Source organism: Diceros bicornis, chromosome X (genome assembly GCF_020826845.1).
Source record: "Diceros bicornis minor isolate mBicDic1 chromosome X, mDicBic1.mat.cur, whole genome shotgun sequence".
Classification (NCBI taxonomy): domain Eukaryota; kingdom Metazoa; phylum Chordata; class Mammalia; order Perissodactyla; family Rhinocerotidae; genus Diceros; species Diceros bicornis.
The window spans coordinates 120,911,769-120,938,935 of NC_080781.1; the positions used below are offsets into that span (position 1 = coordinate 120,911,769).

At 41.8% G+C, this 27,167-nt stretch overlaps 1 protein-coding gene, 1 non-coding gene and 1 pseudogene across 3 annotated transcripts in view; 1 reads left to right on the forward strand and 2 right to left on the reverse strand.

The window, feature by feature from the left end:
* Positions 1-27,167, forward strand: part of LOC131400368 (uncharacterized) — a 380,884-nt pseudogene that overhangs the window by 57,122 nt on the left and 296,595 nt on the right.
* Positions 146-227, reverse strand: TRNAS-GCU (transfer RNA serine (anticodon GCU)). The gene has a single exon. It is a non-coding gene; the product is annotated as a tRNA-Ser (tRNA).
* Positions 14,882-27,167, reverse strand: part of HS6ST2 (heparan sulfate 6-O-sulfotransferase 2) — a 269,096-nt gene continuing 256,810 nt past the window's right edge. For both annotated transcript variants that reach the window (XM_058536733.1, XM_058536732.1), the window contains one exon: positions 14,882-18,026. In XM_058536733.1, the coding sequence (XP_058392716.1) occupies positions 17,129-18,026 (898 nt within the window). In that variant the 3' untranslated portion in view covers positions 14,882-17,128. The remainder of the gene's footprint in view (positions 18,027-27,167) is intronic.

Below are 27,167 nucleotides of genomic sequence, written 5' to 3' on the forward strand. Positions count from 1 at the left end.
GGCTCTTTGTGTGGGAAGGTAGTTGAAAATATGACATTAAAGTAAAAAGAAACTTTAATCCACACACACACACAATCACAGCAGGTAACATGGGCTGCCTAAAGCTCCACGTGCATAGAATTGATGCTGAGCAATCTCAGCCAGCCGACGAGGATGGGATTCGAACCCACGCGTGCAGAGCACAATGGATTAGCAGTCCATCGCCTTAACCACTCGGCCACCTCGTCTTGTGATACTGAGCAATCTGAATTTATACTGAGCATTAAAAATAGTCTCTTAGGACTTTCATCCTAAAGTGTTTAAAGAATCATCTAGATTCTTTGACGAACTAATGCATTCCACTAATGTCTGGAAATTCTTGGAAGGCAGAGTTCCTGGAGATCAAAAAAAAAAGACAAAGGCACCACCTATCTTTTAAGAAAGGGTAAAGAGTCAACATAGACATGAAAGGTAAAATAAACCTAATTTTACTCACAGGACAACATTTAAAAAATAATTCCACAATATAAATAAAAAGAAAAGTAAGAACAGTACAGGGTGCTGAGTAACAATCAACACTACATTATGAAGAAAAAAAATCCTGCTGACCCAATGTAATTTTTGTTGGTAACAGATGACAAGCCTAATGGATTTGGGGTAGCAAACAACATAATATATATTGACCTTAGAAAGCCTTTTGATTCTGCTCCCAGCCATGACCTATTCATTAACCAGCTTGAAAAATATGGTTCAGACAGTATACAATCGGCACTAGAGGATGATATTGACAAACTAGTTTTTGATAGTTCAATAAGAAGCAGAGGCAGGGAAGCACACTGCACTGTGTTTCTCAAGGAACTGACCTAAGGCTGACACTACTTAATATTTTCATCAATACTTCAGTGGGTGGAAGACAAAATATGCCTGTTAATTACAGGAAAATACTGTAATGAAGACTTTTAACCAAGAGATAAGAAATTACGTGATAGATGGTAGCTATTTTTAACCTCCACCTCCAACAGCAAAAGATAATAGATCTAGAAGAGGATATGAAAGATGGGCAGAGGAAGATAAGACACCAGTCTTTGACACATAGTATTTTCGAGGATAAGACAAAAAGGAGGTCATAGGGAGTTAAGATGGGAGAGCAAATAAATGATGAGGATCTCAGAGGAGTTCTTTATAGATATACAGATCAGGGGAGCTAGTGGAAAAGGCTGAAAAGTCATTTACAAATATGACTGCAGGTCAGAATCTGATGGTGATGTGTGACTAGCAATCTATATGCCTGTTGTAAAAAATGTACACCAGGACGCAAATTGCTAAATCTGCCTTAGGAGTGTGTTTAAGGCAACAGCTCAGCAAGGAAGGTGAAATAATCAGATAAAATATATATCATTCATCATGGCAATTTTTCCTCTGAGGGTAAATAGTGAAGGAGTTGAATGTGGATGGAGCCTTGATGGACGCTACCATGGTGCAAGGGCATATACGATACTCAGAAATCAAGAACATTAAACAAAACGCAATATAAGAAAGCATATGTTTTTAACAAACCAAAAGACATGATAGAAGACCCCAGGTGGTCATGAGGGAAGTGTGAGGCAATTCTGTGGGTCCAGGAATGGAGTATGTCATTATTAGTCCCTGGAAAGAAAGGAGGGAGAGCAAGAAGTCGATTTGGCTGAAGTGCCAATTCCCCAGATCCCTGGAAAGTAAATTGAAATGCTTTTACAAAAGTCCAAATCTAACCAGATCACAAAATTCTAATGACAAGTACTAAAAAGTGCATGCTTGTGTATAAGTGCAATTTGGAAAGTCCTAAAATAAGAAAGGACACAAAAGGTAAAGAGGAAAACATTTTTCAATTAGTTAAGGCAACAAAGGAGGCTGAAGGAAAGAAAAACATGATTTTCTAGCCATCTCCCTTGCTCCTCACCTCAAACCCTCACATTGTCCCTTGGCGAGCTACTGCCAGAAGGCAGCCAGGAAAAACTCATAATAAAAGTGAATTCTGTGAGCCTGAAAAGAACAAAATTAAGGGGTATTAGGAGCACGCAGTTGTTAATCTCCATCTCACGTAGGTCTTAGCTTTTGGATTTGTTATTGAGGATTGTTTGGACACCTGTGAAGCTTTGAGAAGGGAAATTGTAACTTTTATAATCCTAGTTATATCTTTTAAAATAAATTTATTTTTAAATTTCATAATACGTTAATACCTGCTTATTATTAAAAATATAGAGAGAAGTATATAAAGCAAAATATAGTAGTGTTCCTTCACATCGCCAATCCAAATCCCCTCCATAGAGCTAGAGCTAATTAGTGTTATCAGTTTGGAGTGTATCCTCCCAGATCTGTTTCTGTAATATTTACATACAAACACATACACACACATTCTTTTAACTACATAGACTGGAGATTGGCTCATGTTAGTATATGTAGTTCTGCCTCATTCCTTTTAATAACTGCATATCCCCTGGTATTGATATGCCAGTTGATTTAACCACCGGCCTGATGCACAATTGCATTGTTTTCCATCTTCTCCAGCATGAACAATGCTGTGATGAGCATCTTTATATACATGAATTTGGGCACACATTGAGTATTTCTATAGGACAGGAGACATTCCTAAAAGCAGAATTTCTTGGCATACACATTAGAAGTTTTGATAGAAGCCGCCAAATTTCCCTACATCACCAACAACCTGGTGTATTATCATCTTTTCCCCTGAGAGGCAAAAAAGATGCTATTTTTTTGTTTGAATCTGCATTTCCCTATTACCAGTATTTATGGACTATTTTACATTCCCCGGTGAGATTGAGCATATTTTCGTATGTTAATTATTTTATATTTCTTCTTTAATTTGCTTATTCAAATACCATTATTCATTTGGCTATTGGCTTGTTTATCTTTTCCGTATTGATTTACGAGTTCTTTGTAATTGTGGTTATTAACCCTTTGTCGTATGTGGTATAGTTAATTTTCTTCTAGACTGTCACTTGTCTTTTGTCTTTTGTAGCATCTTAAAACTATCTTTATATAGGATTTTCCATGAAGAAAGCCAACAATTTTTAAAAATTACATCATTAAATTGTTTTATTTTTAAATAAAATAAAATTTATCCCATTTTACACTCTCTTTTATGTACATACAATTAATCTTTCTGAGCAGTGTGTAAATTAAAACCAAGCCAGGCTTTACCTGTTGAGTTGCGCATTCTTTTCTAAAGCACTTAAAGATAGTTTGCTATCACTTTGAAATCCTATCTTTTATGAAATTCTAGCCAGGCCCTCCAGGTCATATGCCTGCCTTTAGGAATCGTGCTGCTAACGGGTACTGTGAACCCATCTACCTCCGTTAAGCCCTAAACAGATGAGACAGCAACACTTACATGAATTGAGACTCTTAAGCCATCTTGGACGGCTGTTCTTTCACTGCCCTGTACAGGACTTAAGTGGCATAAAGTAAATGAACCTCATAATCCAGGCCTCAAGAGAAAAGTCTGTAGTTAGAGGGATGAAAACTCTGTGTCCCATTCCACTCCACAGCCCATTGAGCATATCCAGTGGCAATAGAATCTGTCGTATAAAAAGTGCCAAATTACACCACAGTTTATTAGCTTTCTGTATAACTGACAAAGCAAAGAGTTCATAATTAGCTGACAGATTTACAGATTGCATACCCGGTACCCGTCACCAGGATTTCAGAGCCACGTATGGCTGTAAATAGGTTTTCTTCATTCTCAAACACTGTGGATAATATTTGGTAAAACATTCAAATTCCCTAGCTCCCTTCCACATTTGCTATCTTCCCAGTGCTTAAGCCTCATATGGAAAAACAAAAAAGGCTGAATGTTTAGAGGGCCTCGATTTCCCCTGCTGGAGTGTACATACACCATGTGCACAGTCACTGCACCATCTTGTGGCGATACCTGTAAACTGCACATTCCCTGCTAGTAGGCAACCTGCCAGGATCCTCTCTGCTGAAATCTTGCAAAAGGTCCACCCCCATCTTGTCTTCTCTTTCCAGCCACCAAATTGGAAGGGCTATGCTAGCAAAGCTTACCCACTGTGTTTCCTTCTCTCTCTCTCTCTCTCTCTCTCTCTCTCTCTCTCTCTCTCTCTCTGTGTGTGTGTGTGTGTGTGTGCACACGTGTGTGTGAGCATGCACAGGTACGTGTCCTGTCAGGGCTACCTCAATGCCTCAACCAGCTCTAAAGATTCCCTCAGAAATCCTGAAAGTCAGATAAAAGGTCTTCCAGAATAAATTCTCCACAAAGGTACAATTTCCTTCAATCACCAGTATCACCTGCCCCGAATAGCGAGTCTATGTTTCATTTTTGAACAACTCCCCTGTAATACTGTAGAGCCCCTGAAGAACGATTAAGAGGGACAAGATACCAGACACATTTTGCTTCATCAGCAAAACCACCCAAGGAAAGGCCCTCATTATAAACAATAGCAACAAATAAACAAAAAAAGTTTACACGCTGCAGAAGAAAATCACCTTATCAGGTCAGTAAAATGGCATCTCTCTGAGGGATGTGACTGTGACATATTTAAAGGAGTGACACTGTTTGGATCAAAGTACACTGAGGCTGAGTCAGTCAAACAGGCAACTCGGACACACTCAAGCAGCATTGTTGGAAACAGTTATTGTTTTCTACTGTAAGGGAGTAATAAGCATTTGATAGCTTATGGGCTCCAAAGAGTGGGGGCTGAGCCAAGGACATTGTGTTGGCTTTGTAATGAGCCCACTTGCCCAGGCTGAACTACATTTCCCAGTATTCCCTTTCCTGTATGTTTCGATTAGAGTGGTCCACAAGAGAGATTCTTGCGGGAGATTTGGAGGGCAGAAGGGAAGCAGCAACCATGTTGCAGCTCACATATCTTGTTGCTTATCTGCTGACTCACCTTGTTGGTGTGAGAGTGTGGCTGGGCGTGCAACTGCTGCATCTTTCCCTGTATCCTCCTTCAGTTAGTTTCTTCAACTTCTGGACCAGGTGTGTATGTTTTTAGCTCTGTGACAAAGTGTCCTGGCCTCTGCAGGACAGCCATGATGTCAAGGTCAAGGCAACAAGTACTGACATGGGTTTCAGTCCATCCTCATGGGTTCCACCATGTTCTTGCTTTCCACCACTATACATCCGTCTTCCCTTCCCAACTGCCTGCCCTGTGTACTTCAAGCCTCAGCACCAAACACAAAGACAATTACCTTACAGAGATGGCTTCACCAGCTCCCACACTGTGTGATGTCAGATCCCTGAATCAAACCTCTTTATAGATAGATACACATCCTTGTGGTTCTGCTTCTCTGATTGAACCCCTGACTGATACAGCCACATTATGGATGGGCCACACAGAAAGAAAATCCACTACATCCCAAACTGCCCTTGAACTTAGTGAAGAATTTCCAAGAATATAATTCAATGAGAAAAGCCCCAATAAACTTCCTCACAGGAAAATTTACTCCAAACATGCAGGTCTTGAATGTCTACTATGGGCAAGTCAATAACGGGAGACAGAGAATGTATAAAAAGCACACTTTTACCCTAAAGAATATATTTACAGTTCAGTAAGTGAGACAAGGCAGGCACACAAAAAATAAAATTCAAGGCAACATGTGATAAGCTTTGTAAGAGAGGTTCCAAGTGTTGTCAGATTATCTTCCTGACCAAGCATCCAATATCTAACTGTGTGTAGAAATGACCACAAACATCCTACTTCATCACATCCAAGGGTATGCCTACCGCTTGCAAGTTTTCCAAAGTGTATAGAAATCAGATAGAACAAATTCCTAAGTAGTCATATAAAAGGCTATTTATTGCTGGAAGGGAGTCTCCTAGAAAGGAGTTGCCAGGTTGGGAGGCTGCCCAAGGCCAGGAGCCAGGATGCTGTGTCATCTGCATTGAGGCCTGTTAAGAAGCAGGCTGAGGGTGCTGGCCCGGTGGAATAGTGGTTAAGTTAGCACACTCTGTTTTGGTGGCCTGGGGTTCGCAGGTTCGAATCCCGAGCCTGGACCTACACACTGCTCATCAAGCCATGCTGTGGGCGGCATCCCAAGTACAAAATAGAGGAAAATGGGCACGGATGTTAGTTCAGGGCCAATCTTCCTCTTTTTGCTGAGGAAGATTGGCAACAGATGTTAGCTCAGGGCCAATCTTCCTCTTTCTGCTGAGGAAGATTGGCAAGGGATGTTAGCTCAGGGCGAATCGTCCTCACCAGAAAAAAAAAAAAAAGAAGTGGGCTGAGTGGATGGCTGAGTAGGGGCACTCCTTGCTGTAAGCATCTGCCATAATCTCAAGGACTACCAGCTGAAGAACTGATGTTAGACCACTGATAGTCCAGGGCTGCCTGTAGAGGAAAATCCAAGATAGAAAACACAGAGATCAGTGGTGATTCTTTCCGTTACAAGTGACCCTTCATGACAAAAGTCTTTGCAGCAAAATTCATTTAAATATGCATGAGTCATTCATTAATTCATTCACCAAAAATGTACTGAGTACCTAAAATGTGCTCTCTTTCTCTCCTTACACCCTGCCTCTTTGCATGACCAGCTCCTTCTCATCCGTCATGTCACAGTTTAAATGTCACCGCCCAGAGTAGCCTTCCTTGTTCACCCTAAATATTTCCTCTTTGTCACCCTTTATCACTTTCCTCTATACATTTCCTCCATGGCACTTAGCATGGTTTGGCATTATAGTTGACTTTTAAGATATTTTGATTAATGTCAGTCTCCAGTGCTGAACTGTAAGCTCCACGAGAGCAGGTATCAGATCTCTTTTATTCAGATCTGAATATCCAGTATGAGCACAGCCCCTGGTATGGAGTAGGTTACATACTCAGTAAGTATTTGTTGAATGAATGAATAAGTGAATGAATGACTACCGAGGCATTGGAACTATGAGGTGATTGGGACAGGCCGCACCCCTGCTTTCCTGGAGCTCACATTCTAATGTGGGAGGTAAACCAGCAACCATAAAAATGAGTGATATAAATGACCTCAGATGTTACACCTAACTCATTACTTCCCAAAGATATGCCTACCTCTATCAAGTTTTCCAAAGTGTATAGAAATCAAACAGGATGAGATCCTAAGCAGTCACCCAAAAGACTATTTACTGTATTGGGATGAGTGCTGAGATGAGGGTTGACACAGGGGCTGAGAAGAGCACAGAGGACAGGTGACTAAAGCCAGTTTGGAGAGGGTCAAGGAAGACTCGCCAGAAGTGGTGACATTGAAGCAGAGCCTGAAAGAGGAGCAGGTGTTAACTATGCTGAGAGTGTGCATATACGTGTGTGTGTGATTGGATGGGGGAACATGCATTGAAAAAAGAGAAGGCAAGAGTGAGAGGATAAGGAATAGCATTTAAGGCAAAGAGAACAGCATGTGCAAAAAGGCTAGAGGTGAAGTGAGAGATGATGGGAGAACTCAAATGACTCCTCTCGGCTGGTGCATGGAGTGTAAGGGGCAAATGCTGACAGATGACACAGGAGGCCAGCAGGGGCCAGACCATGAAAGGCCTTAATGCCGGACTAAAGAATCTGAAATGATGTGCAAAGATGTTCACTGAGTGTGCTTTATTTACAAAGATATCATTTTGTTGGTTATACACCACCAGGAATTAAAATTAAATGCATGAAATATGGCTAAAATTTAGTATTAATGCTAAAGATACTATAGTTTTCAGAACATATGGACTGACAATGGGATGGAATAATAGAAATCATGATCAGCGTGGAAAATGCAGAGCATGTGGCTGATGCGTGTATTATCTACACTGTATTCAACACACAGGAAATTCTGAGCGCAGGGCTGAGTACACCACGTGCATCTGCTAAATAGTAATTCCCAGTATTGTTGAGAATAAATAGGCATTATTCTTATCTATCAAATGAAAGGTATCTGCCAACTTTAAACAGATGTTAGTATGTCTAATGAAGCGCCCACTATGTATAAAATATAGCACTGGACCACAAGAGGGGGGAGTGAGAAAAATATAAAGCAAAAAATCAGAAATCTAGTTTCTGCAGGGATTTTAGGTGGAAATATTTCCTTTTAGTGATAGTGAACCCAATTACTGAGTAACTTAGCAGAATATAGTGAAGGGGGGAAGAATGTAAGACATTACTAAGAAAAACAGTGTAGATGTTTCATAAAAATTTACTGAATGAATAAAATTACCAGTCAGAAATAATAAATTGTTTCAGTGCTAAAAATGTTTACCTATAGTAATCCAATCAAATTACAAACCTCCAGCACTAGTTCTAAAATGCTTTGCATATTTTAACTCATTTAATCATTACCACAAATCTATGGAGTAGGTATTATTATAATTTCAATTTTAGAAATGAGGAAAGTTGGGCTCAGAAAGATGAAGTCATTTACCCTAGGTCACACAGCTAATTAGGGGTCGAGCCAGGATTATGAACCCAGGGAGGTTGATTATTATAGTAGAAATCCCAGAACAGTTTCCATTTTAGGTTGAAGGCCAATGGGAAATGAAACAGAAAGAGTGCAAAGAAAAATTAAAGTGGAAGTGCTGAAAATCTTTTATTAAAACATTAGGGCAGTGCCGTGCACGCCAGACCCAGAGAGACCTGAGATAGGATCTCAGTTCTGCCACTAATTCCCTGTGTGACCTTAGGCAAGTCACTTACCCTCTCTGGGCCTCAAGGTAAACCTGTAAAATGGGGAAGGAGTGGAAATATGATGGTGTTAGAGCTGAAAGAAGTTTTTAAAATGCTTTCAAAAGAATTTTTGCTGCTCAAGATGCATCTTACCCACCAAGTATGGAGACCACATCCTCTCTTCAATTCACAGAAGTACAGTGTATATTTGGATTGTGTATAGTGATGGTCTCTAAAAAAAAATGTAATATATAAAGTACAGAGGACCCAAATCAGACTGGAGACCGAAACCATTTAGTGGAACATTAAAAATATTCTCTAATGCCCCAGAGTTGAACCAGGAATTACGCCTGTGGAAAGCAACGCGAAGCACAGAACTAATAGTCAAAAACCTTGACATCAAGGGCCAAGGTTGGCCATTTATGAAACCTATAAGAATACGTATGGGTCTTTTAATACTGAGTTCAAGGGTTAGGGGATCTCAGGCTGGCTCTCCAAGGGCAAAGGTAGCAGGCAATTCCCTTCCAAGAACGTGGACTGGGTAACTGTGGGTCCAGGGACAAGTGCTGAGCAAGGTGGAATCTAAAGAACCAGAAGGAAGCCCACTGCTTCGTGAGTATTCCTAATTGGAAAAGAAACCATTGTTAAAGAAATTTCAGAGAAGCCAGAAATGGTTTCCTAGCTTGCCTACGCCAGGAGCTCAAGGCCCTCTGCCCAACTGCTGTGCGGGAGGAAGCTTCTACCGTAGAAGAGAACTCCATTGGGGATAGGGCAAAGGCTTTGGAGTCAGACAGACCTGGACGTGAAACCGCCGCTTACTAGTTATGTGGCCGGGGCACACCTCTCCGAACCTCAACTGACTTCTCCACGTAATGGGGAGCTAATAAAACTTCCCTGTCGGCATTTTTAGAAAGATGAGATGAAGCACCATTTCAAAATATTACAGATTGTAGGGAAAGCAAGTGAGGACAGAGGTTAAACCAGATTGCCCAAGAGTTGGTAATTGCTGAAGCTGAGTGATAGGGAAATGGAGGTCCTTTATGCTCTTCTCTCTACTTGTGTAGAGGCTTGACTCTTCCCATAATAAAATGTTTTAAATAATGAATACGGTGAAGAGATTGAGCTCTGGAGTTTCAACTAGGTTTGATTTGGGCTCCTGCCTCTAACTCTGAAGTACTGGGCAAGTTAGTTAAGCTCTCCTGGTCTCAGCATACTCCTCTGTAAAATGTGGGGAGTAATTATTCCTGGGGTGGTTGTGAAGATTAAATCAGGTTATGCATATAAAGGACTTAGTATGGTGTCCGAGATATAATACAATTTCAAAAAATATTAGCTGCTGCTGTTGTTGTTATTGTTATTATTACTATTATTATTATATGAAGGGCCAAGAAGAGCTCTTGGCATGCAATAGGTGTTTAATAAATAGTATTGATCGTCATCATCATTATCATCAGCATCGTCAGGAGTTGAACTCTTCACACCTAGTCAGAATGCACCGTTAAGCTGAGCTACTAATCTGGCCAAGATGTTGGCAGATATGGGCATTGAAGTCTCCTGGCTGAATAAGAACTCTTTTCCCTTAGTGGAGTGGAGCTGTTACAACTATCTCTAGCCTCTCACATTCAGAAATTTCCACCCAAGAACAGGACCACCTAATTAGCCTCAAGTTGAGCTGTCAAAGCCTTCCTCTACAGAGCTTCTGTGAGCAGGAGACAATCAGCAATTCAAGACAGTTGGAGACAGGCAGCTCTACCAGCAGGTTTCATTCACGGTGGGGTAGAGCAGGGCTCTTGGCCCTGGGAAAGGGATGCCGCTGGGAATCACTTTATAAAGCCTTCTCTCCCCTCCCCTCCTGGCTTCCTGCTTCACTGGGTCTAACTCACAGAAAAGTGCTCAATGCAAGTTTGTCAAATTAATGGGCTATGGGACAGAAAACAAGTTACCAGAAGCTGGACACTGGTCCTCAAGCTGAAGCTGGTTAAATAAAATCCTTCAGGCTCAGGATGGGATTGCTTCCAGAACCTGGGGCTGGCCTAGCCACCATGTGGGCCCTAGTGGCCCAAACTACAGGAATCAAGCAGAGAATGAGAGTAGAGCTTCTGGTGACTTGAGTGACCCATTAGTCTTCACGCCTCACAGAGTTTCCCCTAGTTTCCACCAGCTTCAACTGTGCCTCTCTGGGGTTGCCTTCCTACTCGGTGCAGACACGTTTAGGGTGGAAATTCTCGCCTGCTCTACTTACTTGCTCTAATTGGTTGCTGCTTGCTTTTGACCCAAGGCTTTTTAGAATTCATTAAAACTCTATTAAGATGGCAATCAGCCTACGTAAGATTTTGTATATAGCTGGTTAGAATCAACGATGCCTCAAAAACTCCTATTCAAATTCATTTTAGAGGGCCCATGACTGGGACAAGCAGTAGAGAACTTTAGCCTGAAACAAAGGTTCAAGTTCAAGTAGGCTGGCATTCAAGGCAAGCCTGGGAAGAGAGTGGAGGTCAGATGACAGAGAGCTTTGTGCATTTAGCTGAGTGTGGACATCCAACTGCAGGTAGTGGAGAGCCCCTGATGCTTTCTGAGAAAGGCAGTGCAATGATCAGAGCTATGATTTGGGACAGTAACTCTCCAATTTACCTCAACATCTTAGAATCATCTTGGAATCATCTAAGAATCTCACCAAAAAGGCAGAATCTCTTGCTTTGCAGCTGAGATTCTGATTCAGCATCTCTGTGGTACGGCCCAGGGCATCTTTATCTTTAACCAAACACATTCTGAGGCCACAAGTCTGTGGATTAGGTTTTGAAACACAGTTTTAGGAAGATGAGTGTGGTGGTCATGAAAGAGGCTGAGGACAGGAGAACAGTTAAGAAGACATTGTGACCATCCAGGGGCAACATAGAAACCTGACCTAGAGTGGGAGTGCTGGGAAATCAGAAGAACCACCACCCTGCCAAGTTCCTGGGAGTTTGGGGAAAGCTTATTTTCAACGGCAATGGGCACTGGGGAGTGTTGGGAAACTCTGATGCGTGTTAGATCAAGCTCATTCTTGATAAATCCTATTCATCTTGCCTAGTCAGTGCTGTGGCTCCCTGCTTAAACTTCCTTCCTACCTGTTCAGTTTTGGGAAGCCTAAATCTGCTTTGATCAAATTCACAAAGTCTTTGCCATGTAATCCCAAGGACCTTGATCAGCACATGATCTTGCTCTAGCTTAGTTTCAGGGACAGAAGACCTCTTTCAGGCCTGAGAAGAAAATCACTCCTGTGTTTGAACTAATCCATAAAAAGGCTGGTTAGAACTGGCTCCAGCTGGTTGGTTAGGGACTATCATTCTATGGTATAGCACTCTCTTTTAAGACTTGACAATTCCTCTCAGGTCCTCTTAAGTCACATGAAATCCAGTTGAGAATTTTTAAGTCACAAAAACTGTTAAACTTTTCTTAGACCCAGTTAGGCATCATTAAATCTTACCAAGATTAGTGAAGTCACAAGATTTAACCAGGCATAATGAGAATAGAATTTATACAACTTAATGAGACTTGATGAGGGTTATTGAACCTTATCCTGCCCTTAAGGCAACAAGATCAAAATTTAAAAATTCAAATTGGATGGAAGTAAATTATTCTTTTTCCTTTTCTTTTTTTAAAGTGAGGTGAACCACCTGAATTTACAAGACTTGTGTGTCCCCTTCCCTGAGGGCCCTTCGTGACTGCTAATCTGATAAACTAGTATGTGCCAACTTTTAATGGGTTACTCCCCCTCCTTCCTCTTAGGTGGCATATATGCATTTTAATAGGGTCTTCTGGACAGGCTGCTTTCACCCAGAGTAGAGACTTGGAGTGTGGGAATTCAAGGCGCCAACCCAGACCTGTAAGAAAGGCAGCTAGACCTTTGGGGCGCTCTTAGATGTTATCACGCAAACAGGCCCATACTCTGGCAATGTTGGGTGGAGAGGTGGTGGGAAAGGAAGGGGGCTGGTGGTGAGTCATCCTTGGCTAAGTGCAATAAAGTCAGTCCCAAATCAGCCAGGGACATCAGATAATGCATTTTCATTGCTGGAGAGAGTAAGGTGACTCACTTGGCATTTTGTGGATTAGATCTTTCAGAATTCTTCTGTCACTGGCTACATTCAAAACTCAAAAGTAAACCTTAGGATGGGTCTTTATACATTTACTTATGTAACAGTTGTAATATATATATTTTATATTTTTAGAAAAGTTTTTTTTAATCAGTCACAATTGGACATATACTACTTTTTGCTTATTTTCTTGCCAATATTTTCAATTCTTGATCTCAGAGTCAGTCTTTAGCTATTAGAGACATGGCATTCATCAGACATCTAGCCTTCTTACTAATAACAATAATCATGATAATGGGAATACTCTCAACACGTATATAGCTTATTCTGTGTCAGGCACTGTTCTAAGTGCTTTAGAAATATGAACTCATTTAATTCTCACAGCAACCCTGTGAAGTTAGAGCTAGTGAGGAAACTGAGGCATGGAGACGTCAGTGACTTTGCCAAGGTCATAGAGCTGATAAGTGGTGGGGCTGGGATTCAAACCCAGGCAGGAGAAAGCTGGAGCCTACACTGTCGACCTATAACATCAGCAGTAATCAGTCTGGGGGCTTAGGGTAAACCATCCACTATATTCCAGTTTTGCGAGGAAAACCATGATACACTGTTGAGCTTTAAAAACAAAAGGAAATCGAGTAACAATGAGAACAATATGGTTTCATTTTTGTTATCAATATTACGTGTGTGTGTGTACGTGAGAGAGAGAGATTAGATATGAATGTGAATAAAACAAGGAGGTCTGGAAGAAATCACATAATTACACTAGTTTTGGGGAGTAAGAGTTGTGTAGGTAATTTCACCTTTTACATCTATATCGTTTTAATTTTTTACAAACGTGATCAAACACACACACTGAAGAACTAATTAAGCTTTTAACTATACTCTCTGACACAGCGTTTGGTTTAGATTTGCATAATCGTGAGAGAAAAGATCAGATTCTTCCCTATTCTCAGGCCTAATATAGTGCTTTCATGTAGTAGGTATTCAATAAATGTTGTTGCTTTTGTTGTGTTATTGGGAAGTATGTTGTTTGAATCACACCTCCTTATTCTCTCAGAGTCTGGGATCGTTATCAACTCTGCCAAGATTTCACTATCTAGGAAATTTTGGTTGGCTCTCTAGATCAGGAATTACCAATTTTTTCTCTCAAGGGCAAGAAAATAAATATTTTAGATTTTTCAGGTCATAAGATCTCTGTTGCAACTGCCTCAGACTCAGTACTGTGAAAGCAGCCAGAGAAAATATGTAAAGAAACGGGCATGACTGAGTTCCAATAAAATTTTACTTACGAAAGCAGGTGGGGGGGGGGGTCTGCCCTTGGCCCAGGTCTGTAGTTTTCAGACCCCAGCTCTAGCTTCTCAGAGCAGTGTTACTTTCACTGAGAAACAGCTGATTTGCTTTGTTTTTAAGACAGTTTTCTCCTGCAGTTCTGAGGGCTTTGCAAATTTGTGAAGGTCTGATTGATGTGTTACAAACTTACTTTAGAATTTTTGAGGTGTTGATCTAATTCCTTTGACATTTAAAACTGTCAGTTTACCCGATTCTTGGCATTTGAGAGATTAGGATTGCCTTATTGCACAATCCCATGGGGTTACAACTGGAGTCAGCATACATTGTGCCTTGTTACGCTTTTTTACAAAATGCCTGGTTTTTGTTTGTTTGCTTAGTTTAAGCCCTAGTGAAGACAAGAGAGAAGGAATTCCTCCTTGGGACAGGACAAGAAAGCTGTCGGCTACACATCACCACCCTGGACTACTCTGTTGGTCTCTTCTTCTGAGTCCCAGGCACGGGGAAACTGCAGTTGTCTCAAGCCTGTTGTGTGACGCTTCTATGCTTCCTTTCATTCCCTCATGGAAGGAAATCATCCCTCCAAGTGTGACAGCTCTTTTCGACCTCCCACCCCCCAAAAAAGCCCTGCTCTTACTTGGTTGTAACTCCCATTGCAAATCCTAAATCCCTAGGAACTGGGCCAACTAGTTATTTCTTTATTATAACTCCTCTCTGGGCTCCCTCAATAGCCCATTTTCTTAGCAGCCAGCCCTGATCTTATGTCCTGAAGCACGGCTCAGGTCTTCTACCTTTTCCCCACTTCAGTAAGAGTGCCCTGGAAACTCCTTGAGAAAAGAGAATTCTGTCTGTGATGTCATAATTCCTAGTGGCTGCAAACCTTCAAATCAGGAAATTACTCAGAGCCTGTAATTTAAACTTTTATTTCATCTCTATTGTTAAATTACACAAAATCAGTGAATGGTTTGTAAAGCTACACCATTGGACAGATGTTTACAGTTGAAATCATGGGATTTACATGATGATGACAAAAATGTATATTTATAACATCCCCTATATACAATAATCAGTATAGACAGAGAATATGCACTTAATCTCTGCAAAACCATGCACACCACAGCAATAACACAAAATATTTTTTTCTGTAATAAGCTTTTCCACTGGCTCGGGCTTCACACTGCTTTCCAACAGTACCTATCAGCTTTAAGAGCAAACATTATCAATTAAAACTAAACAAAATTGAAATACCACAGTGATCTACAGAATCTTTATTTTAAAAACCCAATATACACAAAATAGTTTCACTCTAAAACATTTTGACTCCAAGGTGTGTTTGATTTTTTAAAAAATTTCCTTTCAGTTTTTCAGTTCTCAGAACTCCCAGGACTGCAATACTGTCAGACAAAACAAAATTTAGATATATTGATACAAGCTCAGAGTCAAGAAAATTTAGTTTTACACCTAAATAGCTTTTTGTCCAGCTTGTGGCCATATTATTACAGATGAAACTAATCATGCAAATGGGCAGACTGTACAAGATGTGACTTTATGGTCACACTTTTAAGCGTGTCCCTCCTGAAAACATAAATGCCACCCAGTTGCCTTGCTTGATTGACAGCCAGGGGGTTAGCGTAAGTCCTTGGAAAAGTATAGCAAAACCCGTAAAATGGAAACTGACCAGAATCATGATGCTTGATAGCACAGTGGGTTACACACTTCTTTTCGCCCTGCTCAATTCATAATTTATACCTTAAAAGTATTTATGCATAGTCTTCCAATACTCAATCACTTTCCTCAACTCATATGCTCCTGATATTTACCCTCACTGTATAACACACTTTCTTTTTATTCTTTTTAAAAAGAAAACCTGGTAGAGGATTAACCCAAAGTATTGAGGTACAGCTCTTGGTGTTACTGAATAACTCTGGCTATTCTAATGTTTATTCTACCATTTTTTTCTCTTATAATTGTCTACAATCTGTCAACACGAAAAAGAACTAATGGGCTAGAAATAGCCAGCCCAACTGGAAACATTACAATAAAAATGTACAAAAAGTAAATAACAATTCATTCACATTCAGGTTCAATTCTATCTGATCAAGAATAATTTCAGCAATATTTTTAGACACATTATCCTGTTCAAGAATTTCTTGATAAGGACCTCACTACACAAACATTGATAAGACAATTTTATAGAAAGAAAGTCCTGACTTTAACCCAGGATTATATATCACAATAAATTCAGCAACACACAATTTAGATGATGAAGAAAGGTTCTATAAATGGGTTAGTTTGGAATGAGCACAACTCGGAGAAGCCTTAAAATGAATGAGAAGCAGCGCCAAAAAGATTCCAGAATTGTTGAAATTACAGTGCCCTGAAAGCATCTGGAAATTAGATCTTTACATTGGTATTCCATTTGGAAAAAAACTCTTTTGTTTAATATGAGATACACCCTGTTTAAAACCTTTAAACAGTAGAAGGTAGAAAAAGTTTAAAATGTTAAATCTCTCTTAAATAACAAGATATGAGTCCTGTTCTACTTGAAAAGCCAATATTTTTGCATAAAACTACCCATGTTTGGGAGAGAAATTTTTTGTTTTCTACAGTTTGGTAAACTTTACCATCAGTTCTTATTCTATTTAAATAGATTCCTTGTTAAAATCAGAAGAAAATGAAAGCTTTCGTGTTTAATTTTAGTGTTTTTTTTTAATGTTTATATTCATGCTTACCCCTGGAAAAAATGTTTGCTACCAAGATTGGGTTTTGACAGTGTGTCATGAATAATTTAAAGTCCATTTCTTAGCCATAAGTTGAATGGCCACATTTTATGTTTTCATTTTGTCTCTGTAACTAACTTAAGAACTTCTTAAAATACCTAAACAGCAATTTCTGGTGAGCCTGGTTTGGCTTTTGGATTTTATAAATAGTCCAACAAACCAAAAAAAAAAAAAAGACACTTTAATTATATATTGAAATTTGTTTTACCCACGCACAGTATAACATTTAATGGAAAGGCAACTGTAAAGGCAACATCTTAACTGTTTTTAACTTCCAAACTTAAGGAAGCAGGATGTGTTTGGACACTCTCATCTTTTAAGATTTGCCATATTTTTACTGGCGCTTTGGGAGCAGTGTGCAAAAGCCTTTGGGAGCCATTTAACGCCATTTCTCTACACTGCCTATATAGTCATTGGTGCCATTGCTGGTGTTGCTATCACTCTGCTCTTGGCCTGGATTCTGCTTCTGGCTTTCCCCGTTCTCCTTCTGGCTCGAATTCTGGCTCGAATTCTGACTCAAACTCTGAGTCAGATTCTGAACCAGATTCTGAGTCACATTCTGATTTGCATTCAGATTTGGGTTCTGACTCGGATTCTGACTCGGATTCTGGCTCTGGCCCTGACTCTGACTCTGGAAATGGGTGTGAAGGAACCTTCCCTTCAGAAACTTGCGTTGTTCCTGGCGCTTCCGCCTAGCTTCCTGATGCTCCTTCTGCCTCATAAACTGATACCTTTGCAAAAAGAGGTCTTTTGCATAGGTGTACAATTCCATATCCAGGAAATTCAGTCCCTCGATACGCTTTTGGATTTCCTCATTGATCTCTACACTAGAGGCTCTAGTGGTATTATATTGGGTAAATGGCGAAATAAAGTTCATGTTGAAGGTCTTCTCAAATAGATACTGGGTCTTCCGCTGAAACTCAGTGAGGCCAAAGAACGCCATGTGCTTCAGATTCGATTTGGCACTTTCCAGGAGGACCTTGTTTCTCTGCTTTTCGGGCATGACAGAGAGGTTGTAGCAGCCTACTAGGGTCAGGTCGGAAAGCATGCGCACCTGGCGGTTGTTGGCTAGGTTATAGGGACAGTCCATGAACTCTTTCAGGGGGCAGCCAGACCAGTCATCACCAGTGTAGCAGCTGGGCAGCTCTTCGGAGGTTGGGGGCCTCCCATCGCAGACATGCAGGGATGCTTTCCATGTCGCCCCTCTCTGGACATGCCTCCACTCACTCAGGTACCGAGACACGGGGTCTCGGAGGATGGTGATGTAGTGGAAGTTCCTACGGACAAAGCACAAATACCAATAGTTAGGAATGTGAGTGACGTAAGTGGAATCAGGGAGGTGCATGGCATATGTGATGCTCACTGGCCAGTAATGAATGCAAAAGTGAATGATGGAGATCTGGTGGAATTTGTCCTGTGAACTGTGCTGTAGTCCCCTCTCTGAGTCCCACTAGCCTGTCCATATAGCTAACTGTTTCACTCAATTTGCTGGTACTGCAGCAAAAGCAGGTATGAAAAGTTTAGGCCCAGAACATCGGCCTTGTCATTCTTTACTTCCCCTTCCCCCTTTCCTTCTGTTTCTCTCTCTCCAACCAATGACAAAACCCTCCCAACGACCTCTTTTGCTAAGCAGGCAACCATGTTATTTCATACCTCCCACCCCTAAACTCCCATTGACTGATCATGAAATGGAGACTCAGTGGAAGCAAGTCATTTTACTGAAGTGATATGGAGTTGATAAGTGATCTCAAATTCTAATGTATCCTACTAAATATATAAAAGCATTTTTTCAATATCCAGTCTAATCAGGATATCTTATTAAAAAACAAAAGTTCATTGCAAGAGTGTCTGATATAACACTTTTGATTCTGGCTGTTGTCATAACATTATGGCTCATACGTTATGGAAGTGGAATGTAGAGATAGGCAGAGCAGCCCAGTGCCTCCAGAAATAAACATTGTGGTTAGTCGCTGACTGAAATAGACATGGTAGCTGTCAATGGCATATACGCAAGCTACTACCTTGGTTTCGGCCTTCGCTCACATGATAATATTCCCAGCATAGGAAAGTTAACTCTATCAGTACCAAAATGCCCCTTTCTTTACCCCCTGAAAGGACACGTGGATGCCAGCAAGTGTGGAGGCTTTGCTATACAGCTCTCTTCACTTTGAAGCTGCAAACTGATAAAGTTCTTTGCTCAAATAGTGGACTAGCAAACGATTAAACCACACACCCATGCACAGCAGGTGCACACACACACACCACACCCCAGAAACATCAGGGCCTGTGATGTGATCAGGCATACTCAAGCGGAGAAACGATCTTGGAGTTGTGCTTTTAATAAGAAATGAGTTTCCATTCTGGTTCACTGGAGGAAGGATGAGGTCATGGAAGGGCATTTTGTGAAAGGAAAACAGCAATAAACACTTAATATGAACATTTAGTTTCTTAAAGGAAACTTGGGGAATGGCTTACAGCTTTTCTGAAGTTTCTTCATTATCATCTGAGGGAGTGGTGGTTCTGTACATGTGCACGAGGAGCCAGAGGAACCAACTCAACCACCTGACAGGCTGAGTCTGTTGGCTGATGTCCACTGAGGACACATTTCTCCCAAGTCTTGAGCCCTGAGCAGGTCGGGCACCCTCAGATCTATCCCGTATGCCTCTGTTCGGTGTACGGTGTTTCCTCTGCCTGGTGTAACCTTCCTCTTTTGATTGGAAAATCCTACTCATCCTCCAAGTTCCAGTCCAAGTACCATCTCTCCTCTGAGAAAACTTACCCCACCCCTCACTGCCGGCCATCCCTTCCTCTGTGTCACCATAGCCCTTCCACACAGCCTTTGTTAAAACACATGTGATATCGAATTGCAATTACTTCTTTATATTTCTGCTTCAACTATGTTTTCCAGGACAGGGGCTCTGTGCTATTCTTCCATAACTCTCATCCCATCCATTCTAGCTTTGTCCCTTGGCCTTGATACCTGGCACAAAGCAGAATCTCAGTAACTCCTCTAATTGCTTATTTAATGAACTATTCCAGGGAAGAGGAGGGAGAGAGCTGGGAACTGGGAAGGCCATGCCTCATCATATAAAAACTCTGGATAATCTTCTAAGTGCCCTGCAAAAATCACAGAAAGGTTTTTTTAAAAAATCATCTTATATGTTTTTTTCTGGAATAAACAAGCATGAGGCACAGGAGAAGCATCTGGGAGTGAGGATGGAGAAGGGGCCAAGACCACCCTCACCTGTCTCATTGCTTTTCCTAGGACCTGACTTTGCTGGTGCCACTAAAATTCATCTCCATAAAGACTCACAGCTAACAAGCAGCAGATTTTGTTCCCCAGTAGCTTTTACCAACAAATGTTACCTCTATTCCCACGGGACCCCTCTTTCCACTCCTAGTTTTGGTATTCATTCATTCATTCATTCAGTACACACTTATGGATCTTTTATGCTAGGCCTGAGGCGATAGTTTAGTGGCGATTAGTCTGATTATTTGGGGAAAAAAAGAAATTTATGAAGTCCAGTGACACATTTGGATTAATCTTTCAACCAGCGTTTCCAGGCATGCATTATAATGGAGGCTCCTGGGTGTTTTAAAGCCCCATAATGGAGTCACCTTCATGCTTAGCTGACAGTCCTTCCACCCTAATTTGTTTTACTGGTTTAAGCCTACAGTGACATCTTCTGGTAAATCCTAGAGTGCATCCCCGTGCATGTCTGAGGCTCTCCTTCCTAAAAACTCGTCCTGGTCTTTCAGAGCAGACAAACCACAACCATCAGGGACAGTGTCAGGACCAATGTTTTGTAAGCACCATCCCCACGTGGAGAGAGAAAGGAGGCACCACAGAAAGGCCGAGATAGACATTCAGAGAGTCTCTCGTATTATGGATGTGTAATTCCTTCTACCTGAAGGTCTCCTTGTGCCTGTATGAGATAAGGGCAGTCCAATGTGGGCAGCCTCAGTCTCTACACCATAGGGATTATCACAGAGACAGAGAAATTAGAGGAGCCTACACATGTGCACGCACACACTGCCCTGGTGATAAGAGCTACCCTACATTCAGATGACAACAGCTCTGGGGATTCAATGATTGCCAACAACCCTCTTCTTCTGGGAAAATAGGCCCAGGATCCCAGACCGCCTCAACTGGAAACACTTGATGCTGCTTGAAAAAACGACGCCATGGATGAAAAGGAAGCTCTGCTGAAGGATAGGTCTCCAGGAGTGTCCAGTGGCCTTCTGAATTGTGTAGCGTGTTACAGGCAGAAAGGGAGGTAAGGATAACACCTGGGAGGTTTTGTTGGGCAAAAGATCTAGGATGCTCATTATTCTGAGTGAAGAGTCATTAGGGAAATGTCAGAGAAGCTCTTCCCACCCGAGCAACTGAGGATGTGAAAGCCCAACCTGATGGGAATGTGAGTGGGAAGGCAAATAGGCACAGAAACATGGGCAGCACTCTTCCTGCGGTGAGTTGAGTTCAAGCGCCTAATGTGTGCCTGGCACTGGGATAGGCACTGAGGACACCAACAGCGATAAGATGTGAGAACCTAAGGAAGGAGAGCATTTCAATAGAATGTGCTCTTAATGACCGGAGCAAGTACAAGGCACAATGAAAACACCTTGCAGTGATTCTTAGCCGTGCCTAATGATAGAGGTAGAGTTTCTGTAGCTTTATTTCAAAAAACAAGTAACAATTAGATGAGGCAAGAAGAGAGGAACAGAATATGAGGCAGAAAGATCAGCATGAGCAAAGGCATAGAGGCATAAACTAGCCTGTTGTGTGTGGAAGAAGTGCACTGAAAACATCTTACTGGGAATTAAGTAGTGGCAGGAATTGAGGGTGGAGAGGTAGCCCCGGACCTATGGAAGGCCTCAGATGCCAAATTAAAGAATTTAGACTTCTGTAGGCAACTGGGAGGCCTTTGAAGGGCTCTAAGCAGGGAAGGGTCATGGTGCGATCTGTGTTTTAGAAAGATCACTATGTATGGTACGTGGAGATGGAATTAGGGAAATTAGTTGAGGTTACTGTAGAAAACAAGACAACAGAAGGGGGGCAGACTAGAGAAATGTTTAGGAGGTAGAATTAACAAGACTTGGTGACAAAATGAATGCAGCGGAGAGGAAGGAGTAGGGGTCAAGGATGCCTCCCAGATCTCTGGTGGAATGTTTGAGGTGCCTGTGGGACATCCAAAAAGAGAGTTGAATGGACGGATCTAGTACTCAGAGGGTGATCTGGGCTTAAGATGAAGATGTGGAGTTGTCAGCAAAAAGTGGTAGTTTCAGACTGTGAGGACCTACTTAGGAACCGGTTTTTAATTCCACATGTGTGGTTTCAGATATCAGAAGACAGCATTTAACTACCCCAAGCTGTCTCTTTATTATGCTCAATATGGTTTTCAACTATTCTCTATGCTGCTTCAAGTCCCCTCGCTGTCCTTGTTTCCCTCTGAGTATATTCGACTTCATTGGAACACGCCTTCTAGGCACGGTCTGACGAGTAACAAGTAGGGACAGTCTATCACCTCCCTCATTCTTGACACCATTTCTCTTCATGTGGCCTCATATCACTTTGGCCTTTGTAGCAGACACGCCATGCCACTGACACATGGTCAAGTAAATTCTTTTATTCTTTTACACATATGCCACTTTGAAACCCAATTTACTTTGTCCTGGACTGATGCAGTTTACTTGTGGCCCTGTTAATTTCTTGTTAAAGTAAATCTAAGCCTGTCAAAACACATCTGGATTCTGATTATATCCTCCAGTATCTTCACCATATCATCTTATCCCTTTTGGCAATGCCCGTATCCAGGCAATGATCAAAACAGAACAAGATGCAGGTGAGAGCAGGTCTGTGGGAGCTGCTGGAAATCTCCCTTCAGGTTGACATAAACCCAAAGCGTGTTGCTAAATGGACTGATTTAATTTTTTTTTATTTTATTATTTTTTTTTCCCCCAAAGCCCCAGTAGATAGCTGTATGTCATAGTTGCACATTCTTCTAGTTGCTGTATGTGGGACATGGCCTCAGCATGGCCGGAGAAGCGGTGCGTTGGTGTGCGCCCGGGATCTGAACCCGGGGCCGTCAGCAGCAGAGCGTGCGCACTTAACCGCTAAGCCACGGGGCCGGCCCTGGACTGATTTAATTTTAAATGAGTAGCCAAGCTCAGCCACAGGAAAATGACATTCAGCCTGTTTCAGTTAGCAGTAACTGGACAGAAATATCTTGTGACCAAACGTGTCACTTAATTAGGTTGACCAAGTGTCACATCTTTAAATTGGAGTCATGACTCTCCATCAGTTACCTGGGTTAATCTAACGGCCATTATTTGGTGCCTTTGTATACCCATGGTGCCTTTACAGGCAAAACACGGTGAAAGGTTTGCACCCTCTATAACTCTAGGCCAACTTTTGTTCTGTCATTGATCAGCAATTGTGGAAACAACAATAACAACCAATAAGATATTTGTCCATGCACGAAACCTGGGGGCCGTCCTTCAATCCTCTATCTTGCTCACCACTAACATCCGAACTTTCCCCAAGTTACTGATTTTAGTTCTTAATAGCTCTCGAATCCATCCTTTCTACCACTGCCTAGGGGCAGGCCCTCACACTTCTCTACTGGATCACTGCAGCAGCAGCCTGGCCCACCTCCCTGCCTCCGGTCTCACACCCATTCCACACCCCCATATGACACACAACTGACCTGTCATTCCCTAGTTAAGACCCCTCGACGGCTCCCTATCAACTATGACAGGAAGTTCATTCCCTAGTTAAGACCCCTCTTCCACATGCTAGACACAGCCTTGTGGGACCTGGCAACCACCTTTCTTTCTCTTCAGCCTTATCTCTATCAAGCTCCCTCTACACAAGTCTTTTTCAACCACGAGTGATTTTGCATCTCCCCCCAACTCCCCTGACTCTAAGACATTTGGCAGTATCTGGAGACATTTTGGTTGTCACAGCTGGGGTGCAGGCACTACTGGCATCTAGTGGGTCGAGTCCAGGGATGCTGCTAACCATCCTACAAGGCAAAGAATTATCTGTGTCAATGGTGCTAAGGTGAGAAATCCTGCTCTATACTTTATGCTCAAGGTATATAAAGGTAATCTTAATTTTCCAAATTGGTCCCAGGCGATGACCCTATAGGCCCCTTTCCTTTGTATATGGAGTGTCCACTCTTTTGAATGGCTTCTATCTGTCCTTTGTAGGTTACCTGGAAAACTCCTTCAAAGCTCAACTCAAAGACTGTCTCCTCCATGAAACCTTCCTGACCTTCCACGTGGAGTTAACTGCCCCAGTATTCCTCTGTTCCGAGGGTGCTAGTATTCTCCCATTGTAGTGTTTATCACAAGGTGCTGTGATTGTCTAGTGATTTGTCTGCTTCCTCCATTGGACTAGGAGCTCTGGGAGGGCAGGAACTGTGTATCACTTATCAACGTAGGCTACTCTGGGCTTGGCACAATGTTTGACATAAAATAAGTGTTTGATAAAAGATTATTGAATGAATGTCTGCAGTAGAAGTAGCAGAGCTTAGGATAAGCCGACAGGAAAACACATACCTTTTTTTGATAAGGAAAAGCCACTAGATGTCAGTATTAAATAACAGATATACCATTTTATACCTGTGAGGGACCATTTTAAGAAGATCCAGCTATGAAGGAGATCTAGTTATATTTAGCAACTGTCCCTCGCTTTCTGTTCAGTATCCCAATGTTAAAGAAAGCTGGGAAGTTTAAGGATATTAAAAGTAAGTAAATGGATAAAAGCAAGAACCATATTTTTTTGTTTTTAGTTTAACAGATTATCCTGAAAGAATTACCTGAGTTCAAAGTCACAGAATCCTAGACTTGTCAGAGCAAGAAGAAACCTTTGAGATGGCAAATCATCTAGGTCAAACCCTTCACTTTAGAGGTGGGGAAATCTAGGCCCTGAGAGAGGCAAGAATTTGCCCACAAGTCACAAGTTCCCAATAGCCCTTGGGAATCAATGGAACGGCAAGGAACATTCCTGGGCTGAAGGCCTATATTTTTAGTAGACCCTGTCTTTGGGTCTGTTTTAGCTAGGACGGCACGATAAACCTGAAAGAGCTCACTGACCCTCACAAAGGGGAAACATTTGGCTGCTGAGAGAGGGTACTTCCTTACACCAACTGCACAGCCAGGAGCTGGGGGGGCTTTGGACTGGCACTTACACATTAACTCTCAACAATACTGGGAATCAGATATTATTAGTCATGTGGTGCTTAACGACAGGGATATGTTCTGAGAAATGCATCATTAGGCGATTTCGTCGTTGTGCGAACATCATAGAGTGAACTTACACAAACCTGGATGGTATAGCCTGCCACACACCTAGGCTATATAGTACCAATCTTATGGGACTACTGTCACATATGCAGTCTGTCATTGACAGAACGTTAATGTGTGGCACATGACTGTATTCCCATTTTGAGGATGAAGAAACTGAGACTAAGAGACGTGATTTGACTCAGTGTCATGCCACAAGTTAAGTAGGGGTGCTCACACTTGAACCCATTTCTCTCTGACTCCAGAATCTGTCTGTATCTCTTCCCATCCTAGTGCTGGGACACAAATCCAGGACTTCTGCTTCTACGAACAAACTAAAGAAGTGGTTCTCACATTGTGGCCCCAGAACCAATAGCATCAGCATCATTTAAGAACTTGTTAGAAATGCACATTCTTGGGTCCACCCACTGCAGCAGAAACTCAGAGGTTAGGGCCTGGCAATCTGTGTTTTAACTAGCTCTTCAGGAAATTCTGATGCACATGCAGGCTCGAGTTTGAGACCCACTATCCTAGGTATGTGGCTTCAGAAACCAAAAGTCTCTCAGAGATCCCCGGGGTTGCCCACAGTGTGGGCAAGCCAAGTGAGCCCCCAAGAGCAACCCCGAACTCCTTGCTGCACTCCTTAGACAAGCCTAAAAATGCCCATTTCTGTCCAGGGAAAGCACAGGGAACTTTGCCTGAGCAAAGTTATGAGGATGGTGCTGTAAACATTTACTTTCCTTTGAGGCCACAGGTTCACGAAAGGCCACAATAAGGTTTTTCCTGCACTACTCAACGGGGAAATAAATATCAAAGCCATTTTTTATGGAAGAAGGCCAGCAAAACTGTACAAATTAAGGTCATAGGAGTGATCAATAAAAAGTTAATTTAAGAAAGAAACAAATTCTTAGCCCAAATCAATAGGAGTGAACATTTTATTATACCTGTAGCTTAGTTTTATCTATATATCTATCTATATAGATATATAGATATATAGATATTTTAAAGTTCAGCCTCTGCACACCTTGTTCTTGGAGTAATGATGAGTGGTAGAAAACTAAGAACTGTGGTTGGTGGTCCTAAGCAAATTCTGCAGTCAGTGGAGTTGTACATGACATTGAGTCATTAACGCTGAAGGTCTGGTCTCCTTCCTCGGTTAATGATGTGTAAACCGAATGCGCGGATCCTCCCATTGCACGTAAATGACTCAGTCAAAGCAAAGAGGATGGCTTTCAGATGAAACAACATTAATATGTGAGCACAGACTAAATAAAAGTCTAGTGAACTGAATCAAAGGCAAATATGCCTCCGACGGGATTGGATCCCTCAAGCCCTGGAGTTGCCATTTTAACTGCTTTTCTTGTGTGACTTATATACTGGCAGTCTCCAAAGAGGAGTTCCATAAACACTGTGATCAGCAGTGGCAGGAGCCTCATAAAAGAAGTGTGGGACTTTGAGAGGGAACTACTTTGAAGTGCGTGGACGGTCACATAGATGTGTTGTGTTTGGTACATTTGTCAAAACAGTCTTGTGGCTTAGTAGTCGTGCTTTATCTGCTGAGAAGAGTGAGCTGTCACGTTCGCATAGAGTGGGTTACTTAAAGCAGTGCCGTCCATGATTTTATTTGATTGTCTTCACAACACTAGGAAGACCTAAATGGATGCCGAACTTCTCTCCCTTTCTCCTTCAAGTTGATGCTGTGGGCTCACGATTAGGCCAGGCTCTCTTGGGCAACTCAGGAGAGGTGGAGGGCAGGACCAATCCTTGGGAGTCCACTGATCTATAAGACAGCCAAGACTTTCACTAGTTCTTTGAATAGATTAACTAGAGTCCTTAGTAGGACATAATCATTCTAGGAAAAGCATCTGCTGGACATAAAACCAACTTGGAAGAGGCTGAAGGTCTCACATTCACCAAACAGGCTATTGAGTTCTCCTTGCAGGGGTTTTCTGCTATTCTTCACACCTCACCCAATGGAGCGGTTCTGTGTATATAAAGTAATGCCTTAATTAACACCTGAATTAATTGTTTTTTCTTCCTCTGGTTAACTGAAGGTTAACCTATCTGTGTGTATTGTGGAGGAACACTCAATGGAGCACAAAGGGGCTTTCAGGAAACAGAAGGACGTT